Source organism: Sinocyclocheilus rhinocerous, unplaced genomic scaffold, assembly GCF_001515625.1.
Source record: "Sinocyclocheilus rhinocerous isolate Xijiao unplaced genomic scaffold, SAMN03320098_v1.1 scaffold1248, whole genome shotgun sequence".
NCBI classification, from domain to species: domain Eukaryota; kingdom Metazoa; phylum Chordata; class Actinopteri; order Cypriniformes; family Cyprinidae; genus Sinocyclocheilus; species Sinocyclocheilus rhinocerous.
In genome coordinates this window covers 20,641-28,950 of record NW_015632466.1, presented here as the reverse complement: position 1 = coordinate 28,950, position 8,310 = coordinate 20,641, and the positions used below count along the sequence as shown (strand labels likewise).

Genomic DNA, 8,310 nt, shown 5'->3' with positions numbered 1-8,310 from the left:
ATTTACTCACCCTCATGTTGTTTCAAACCTGAATGACTTGCTTTCTTTTGCACAACATAAAATAAGGTATTTTGAATACTGTTGGTAACTAAGCTGTTTTGGTCACTAGTGACTTTCATTGCATTAACAAAATACTGAGATGTTTCTCGAATTATCTTCTTTTATGTTCCATACTTTATGTTAGGCCATTGTAGCCTAAACATTTAGCACAATAATAGGTTTAAATGATCTTTTGGGAGTATTTTCACAGCCATTTAGTTTGCGATTAATTAGTTTAATTAATCGCAGCACCCTGTAATTAATTAGATAAAAAATTTTAATCGACTGACAGCCCTAATTCTAATATTTTGAGATACTGGATTCTGGATGTCGTAATAACAAACACCTGACTTGGAAGTTGGACTTGCACATGTGCATTTGATAAAGCATATATGCCCTTCCTTTGCTTTTCATTAAATTGTACCATTAAAATTTTCCATACACAAATGTAGTAGATGCATATTAATTACATTAGACATATTTTTAATTTACGTATATGAAATATTGTCATGATATGAAGTAAAACATTTATGAAATCTATTAGAAATCGGAACAATTTCATATATGAACGTATATCTAGTTCATACAAATATGTGTGTTTATGTATGCATAATTAATTTTTGTGCATAAATGTCATGCACATGTATATCCATCCTAAAACCTGTCAAGACATGTTGATATTATATAAGTAAATATAAAAAACATGTAATTAAAAAAAAAAAAAAATCACGTAAGTTTTTTTTTGTAATTTGTTTTAATGAAGTGTATGTTGTAATGAAATATATGTTGTTCACATATGGTAGCTACATAAAAAAGCCTATACTATTAGCATATATAAATTTTAATATGGGGATTTTATGTTACAAACTAATATCTTCATCTACCCAGAGAAGTACAGAAGTACATGAAAATTGTATTTCGCCTTATAAGTAACATGGCAATATCACTCTTGGTAACCCAGGTGAAAAAAAAAGTACACTTCCATAATGCACTTTAGGTGCTATATTTTCGCACACTAATTTTGTACTTAATATACTAAAAATGATTCTTTAATACTACTTATAAAATAGAGCACTTTAAGTGTATTATGGAAGTGCCATTTTTTTTACCTGGGAGAGGCAATATGTCATTAGGCGTGTTTCCATAACAGATTTGCGCTAAACTTTGGCGATATTTTATAAATTTGGATAAAAAAAAGTATTGTGAAATGACGGCGTTTCCGTTAACCAATAGGCTTGTTTGAGATTAGCCAAATCTGCGCAGAACCGATCACCGGTGATCACCGCGAGATGCATGCCGGTTAGAAAAGTGTCCGAGTTACGTCCGACTTGCTCTGATGTCATGCTGATGTGTGCCAAAAAACTCTCGTGATGGCGAGGCGGCTGTGTCGGATTGCGCAGTTGAGCGCAGTTGCTCTCCACCGACTGCGCTGATCAAAATTATGATGGGAAACGACTGGCTGACGACACAGATTAATGCTCATTGGTTCAGACAACTGTGATGCTGCATTCTCTTCTAAAATGTTTTATTTTTTTATCTGGTTCCATATGATTATGTATTTAAATTATGCATGATGTTCCCAAACACTATGACAGTGCGATCTCTGTGTGAGATATGTGCCATTTCTATAAAAATCTAAAATACATGTTTGTATTAAAGTAAAATGGATGATAAATACACCTTTCGTATGGAATTAAATAGCAAGCACTTTGAGTGTCTTGTTCATCATATTTATTTTCATATAAAAGCAACAGAACTGAAATCATGTCATGTTTATTAGCAACACAGCACATGAGTGAGAATAACGCGATATCTGCCTTTGATCTCGTTGGTATCTGTTCCACTTGGAGAGGTCAGAACTGTATCTCAAGCCGTTTTAGCATTTAAAAGTTTGTTTTGACTATCTATAAATATAATTTAGGATAGGAACAATTGTATTTTGATGAGTCATAATTATAATTCGACTATTCACGATGACAATTAGAGATATTTGCAATTATAATTGCACTAGTAAGAAATCGGATTAGAGATGATATCTCTAAATACTTTATGACTAGTCAAATCTCCATTTAAAGGGGTCATATGATGCTTTTTTAAAGATCATTATTTTGTGTATTTGGTGTAACAGAATATGTTGACATGCTTTAATGTTCAAAAAACACATTATTTTTCAAATACTGTACATTATTGTAGGCCCTCGATGCCCCGCCTCTCTCAAACGCATCGTTTTCAACAAAGTACCTCCTTTGACATTACATCAAATAATGTTCTTTTTAGCAACATCATATGACCCCTTTAATATTTAGACATAATGAAGAACAATGGAATTATACAACAAAAACAATAGTACAAATGCATGACGGACAAGAACGATGCTTCAGAATCAGATGCAGTCAAAAAAGGTGAAGGTTGATTTAAAAAAGATTACAATTTAATAAAAGTTTACCTGGCATTGATGACATGTATTAGTAGGTTACATTACATTGTGTATGGATACAAATCCTTAGCTACTGATTTACATGTGTTCATTTGTAAATAAAGGCTAACACAATTTAATCCACAGCACACACATCTCAACATTACGATATAGAATATTTGTCTTTACTATACACGTTAGATGTGATCCACCTCATAGTAACAATCCTGTCAGATCGTCCATCCTTTGAGTGAGAGTGTAACGTTACAGGTCGGCCGATCTGGTTTCGTGGTTAAAGTTAACCTTTTCGACATGTTTCCGCAATGTTGTCTGGGGGTTTAGCAAAAGGAGAGTGGGACGGTGGGCAGTGCTCGGGGTGGTGACTGAAGGCGGTGACTGTGTAGTCCTGACGTCAACTTTTTATGGAAGTCACAAAAATCACAGCTACTTTTTGCAGGCTGTGTGAATTTTACTGTGGACTGACTGTTTTGAAACTTAAATGGTAGTTACATAGCACCTAGACCTCAGTTATCATGAAAAAAGCCAGGAAATTTCAGTTTTGACAATATGGGACCTTTAATGCTAAAACGGCTTGCCATAGAACTGTCCGTCTTGACTGCGCTTATTTCACTCCTCCCCTCACTGCAGCCGCCTACTCTCGCCTACATTTCAGGCGAGGGCAGGCGCATCTCAGTAACCTTTTGCCTCTCGCGATAAGTCATGGCAACGGATTTTGGTGGGATTTTAACGGATTTTGGCTATATTTATTCAAAGGAGGCGTATGCCTGTATCTTTACAGAAGCAGCACAGCTTCAGAAACGTGCGTGGCGCGGCTGGAATAAACACAAGCATTGACTAGAGTGGCCGTAATCAGCTTCAGTGGCCGTATCAGAGCCACACTGCATCGCAGACGTGTGCAGTGTAAATTGTCTAAGCATTAGGCTAATGGTAGGAAAGCCCCTTATACTGGAGCGCGGCCACGTATGAAGTGTTTCTTGGAGGTTATAGTACATTGGAGAATGATCATGACTTTTTACATAGGCTACGCCATGTGACCTGTAAATGCGAAAAAACGTTTCCATTGCAGTTTTGCGAATTATTCCTTTTTTGCATTGCCTGAAACCACCTCATGCGAGCGTAAAAACTTTTTTTTGCGTTATATGGGCGTTTTGCGAAATTGACGCGTTTCCATTAGGTGTATTTTCAATTCGCAATTTCAATTTGCGCAATTTGAAGGGTAATGGAAACGCGCCTACTTACTGTTGGGGGGGGGGAGAGAGAGAGAGAGAGAGAGAGAGTCTATTTCATTTTCGTTTAACTTTTTAAACACATTTCTTTTAATAATTACGAATTTCCGAACTCTTAAGCAGGGACTTCCCAGGAGAGCTTGAACACATAAATCATCTTTCAGTTTTTGCGCGCAGCTCTTTCTATCTTCCTCAATGACAAGGTATGCAACGGGTTAAGGAGCGGGGCTTCAGAGTCCTCTTGTTCGCCACGATGAACAAATGAACTCTTGGGGAATGAAATTTAAATTCCATAAAGGAGAAAAAGTTCTCTGTTTTGAACCTGACCCATCCAAGGCCAAGGTGCTCTACGATGCAAAGGTAAATATACAGTAAGATCGTGTTGCTACACATTTGTCCTTTAACGCGTTGTTTAGTGTGTTACAGACAGTAAAGGTTGCTTTCACGCATATATGTATATTCATTTCTTTTCACATTTCCTTAAATACTATTTTTCGGCGCGGTCGTGAACCTGGGGGGCTTTTACAGTTCTTAAGGATCATACATATAATCAACTTTAAAACATGTACACATATTAAATCGATCATATTGTGCGTTGTATGTATTTTCATTAAAAGCCCGTTGCGTTGTTCAGTTAAGAAACAGGAAAAGTTACAGCGTGTTAGCGCGCTGAAGTAGCTAGCGCTGCATCCGCTCTATCCGAGGCCCATCCATCCTCTTCAACATGCCCAAATCAAGCAAAAGATTTAAATGAAATGGATCACAGGGGACATGCAACACCGTGAGTACTATTAGTGCGTAAATATATTGTGTGCTTCTAAATGTATGTGATTAAATTTACAGTAAACGCATAACGAAAAAAACCCTCGGCACTTATCTCACTCAGCTTAAGTTTCGCTTCAAATTGTGCGTACTTAAAACGTTTAGAAGAGAATAACATCAATAAATTTACTGTATCAGAGTTACATTAGTAACCCTAAAATAAAATTACTTGCACAAAAATAAACCTAGCTAACTTAGCTACAGTTGTGACGTCGTCATTATGCGCCGCACAGTCAGTTTTCTGCGGTTCCAAGCTGCGTTCTTTCGTGGGGAGTCATAAATTTGTGTTCATTTGCGTTTTGCATTGCAGGTTGTTGACATCGCAACAGTAAAAGATGAGAAGGGGAAAAGGGTCCCAAAGTATCTGATTCATTTCAATGGTTGGAATAGAAGGTAAGAGGAGGCCTCATTTTAGGGTTATAATATTATTATGTAATTGATTTAACATTTTAGCTGTACAGTGATTTTATTCTTTTTATATAGCGCAGGGAAGATAAAATAAAACTGCTAAACCAGGGGTCAAACTCAATTCCTGGAGGGCCGGTGTACCGACAAAACATGCTACCTATCAGATTGTGCTACCAAAAATATAATTGCATTGTTTTAAGGGTAAGTTTAGGGTAAGGGTAGGTATGGACGGGTAGGTTTAGGGTAGAGGTAGGTATGGACATTAAAAAAAAGCTTCAAACCACATGAATAAGATGCTGGTAGCACAATCTGATAGGTAGCATTTTTCGCTATCGATTTGTGCTACCTATCTTTTTAATGGGAGGTAGCACAATCTGAGCGGGTAGCACAAATCGTCAGAACACCGGAGCCCTGCAGAGTTTTGTTCCAATCCTGCTCCAGCACACATACCATGTAGTTTTCAAATAGGCCTGAAGGACTTGATTAGTTAGATCAGGTGTGTTTAATTAGGGTTGAATCTAAACTCTGCAGGGCTCCGGCCCTCCAGGAATTGAGTTTGACACCCCTGTGCTTAATAAAGCCATGCCCAATGCGTTTACTTGAGTGTTGTCACTGCTGAGAATTTGTACTGAAACGTTGTTTACTGTTTTTCAGTTGGGATCGATGGGCTGCAGAGGATCATGTGCTCAGAGATTCTGAAAATAATCGCAAATTACAACGTAAACTGGCACGAAAAGCTTTGGCTCGCATGTGAGTCTCAACTTGTTGCTTGTTCGCATTGTTTAGTCATGTAAGATGTTTTTGTCGGCTAATGGTAATTCAAATATACTTGATTGACTTGTTCATTAATAATAACGATGAAAAAATCTGATATCATGGATAGTGCATTGGGGATCTTTAAAGACCCCATATGAAAAATAAATGCATGAAATGTTTTTTTTTTTTAGTTGGTTTTAGCACATATTTAATGCGTTAGTAAATGTACAAAAAATTAATTCTGTCATCATTGACTACCCTTATGTCGAACCAAATTCATGAGACTTTTGTTCATCTTCAGAACACAGACAGAGACATTTTCAGTATTTGCAAAGTCAGTGCATCAAAAAATTTCAAAAGACTTTGTTAAAGTAATCCTTATGAATCAAGGGTTTTAATTCATGTCTTTTATCAGTATATTGTAATTTTTATTTTTATTAAATTTTTTTGTGCAGGAGGAAAAAGGGATGGAAGAAACGACGCTGTCGTCTGCCAGGTGTTAACCCAATCTTGAAGTCCCTCACTGAAGAGGAAAAGGAGAAGAGTGATGATGCTTGTGAGTATTTGAGGTTTACTAAAAGTTATCTAAGAAACTAACATGCATGCAAAAAAGATAAATTGATAAATGTGAATGCTAATCAAACTCTATAGATAAATCTCTGTGTTTTACCCTGCTCACACTTTGATATTTTTCTCAGCTTTGATTTCGCCATTTGATGATAGTGACAAAGACATTTCAGACCAGGAGTCCTTAAAAAGTGAAAGTGCCTCATCGGAAGAAATTAACAGTATGGTAAGACATCTGCATAAATTTTAAGCATGTTATAGGCTGCTTTAGTCCACTGCTTTCCGGAATACTTGATTCTGGTTGGTCAGTTGCAACATTCTGTGGTGTTGTCATTAGCAACGCTGAATACTATACCACTCATCTGGGGATTTAAGGCTGGTGCTTCTTTCACATCTCTCATATCACACAGCATCTCTCTTCTTTTATTCAAGTGCAACTGCTATCATCCTGTGCCTCAGTTATAGACTGCATTTGGGTCATTCCATGAAATCGGTGCCTTTTGCATCGCTAAGAAATAATCAAACAGAATTAATATAACCACAAATAACTTTGCGATTTAAAAACATTATACTATGTATTCTTTCATCAATGTTACATCAAATTTAAGTCAATTAAATATTATTTTAAATAATTTAAATAGCATGAATGCTGATAAGGGTAAGGATTTCGGCCTGTCCCTCACTATGATTTTTCTTTTTCAGCAGGACTTTTAATTTGCAAAATGAAGACAAAATGATATAAAAAAATCACATTTGAATATTGTTCTAAATACAGTCTCATTGTTAAGCAATGTTTTTGGCATAAGTATACACTTTTTCTATAAATTATTAATTATTTTATTGGTGTCCCCTGATTTCATGTCATCCCTGTTACCCTCATCAAAAAATCCTAGTAAAATAATGGTACATTCAAGTGGCATCACTTCTAGGAGGTTACATCATCTCTCAACCAGGATTCCAACACTTAAAACACAAGCATGTTTCTCTCACTCCTCTATAATGTTCTATTTTTGATGATTTATGAGACTTGACTGAGGAGGGGACATCATGCAGTGTCAATACTGTTAACATTTTTAAAATGTAAATAAATTTTTTTTTTAAATATCTCTCTTGTAAAAATATATTTTTTTCTTAATTGATGTAGTCACCCTCCAAAATTAGGATGTTCTTGGTCATCTGAATGACAAATATATAAAAATATTTAAAAAAATAAAAAATTTAGAACAATCCCAGTGAAAAGAGGGACCAAAATGCTACTCATATATGTGAGAACTATCACATAGTTCTAAAAATAATCTAATAATATATATCTAAAATAAATCTAATAAACTATAGTATATAGTAACGCTTGTGTCTGTAACAGTATTGACAAAAATGCCAAAATATGAGGTAGATGTATTTTTAATAGGCATAAAATAATAAATTACATAATCTGAGATGGTATAATACAATTTCTTGTCATTTTAAGGTGTCTTCATTTCATGGATATTTAAAAAATGTTGATTTAAACTTATTTTATTTTTTAATTTTTCCAAGTGGAAAAGGCACAGATTTTGTGGAATTACCCATTTACTGTAAAATGAAACTAGAGGACTTCAGTATTAATAATACGCCTGCGGTAATATTGTTGAAGTGTTCATCTTGTTGCCAGAACGATTGTTTGTACACTAGGGCTGTGCAATTAATCAAAATTCAGTTTCGATTTCGATTTCAGCTTCAAACGATTATGAAAATACAATAATCGAGATAAAACTATTATTGCGCCCCATTCCGCTCCCTTTCCAGCGGCGCGGTTTCGCTCCTCCATAAAAGCCCGATTTCACATGCAAATCAATAAAATCATGTAACGTGATTTTCATAAAATGGGACTATCACGAGCTGAGGACTGGAATTGGGAACCGCTGATGTAGCCTATTGTAGGGATGCACCGAAATGAAAATTTTTGGCCGAAGCCGAACAAAATGAAACACTGGGCCAAATACCGAACACGGTTTTTCAAAATGTTTCCCCCATGTAGGCCTATTTTGCCTTTTTTTTTTTTTTTCACATTGCATA

At 35.7% G+C, this 8,310-nt stretch overlaps 1 protein-coding gene across 1 annotated transcript in view; it reads left to right on the top strand.

Moving 5' to 3' along the window:
- Positions 1-3,777: 3,777 nt before the first annotated feature.
- Positions 3,778-8,310, top strand: part of LOC107742416 (male-specific lethal 3 homolog) — a 12,372-nt gene continuing 7,839 nt past the window's right edge. Inside the window, exons 1-5 of the mRNA XM_016555354.1 lie at positions 3,778-4,062; positions 4,835-4,917; positions 5,587-5,682; positions 6,144-6,244; positions 6,387-6,481. Of these exons, the coding sequence (XP_016410840.1) occupies positions 3,964-4,062; positions 4,835-4,917; positions 5,587-5,682; positions 6,144-6,244; positions 6,387-6,481 (474 nt within the window). The 5' untranslated portion in view covers positions 3,778-3,963. The remainder of the gene's footprint in view (positions 4,063-4,834; positions 4,918-5,586; positions 5,683-6,143; positions 6,245-6,386; positions 6,482-8,310) is intronic.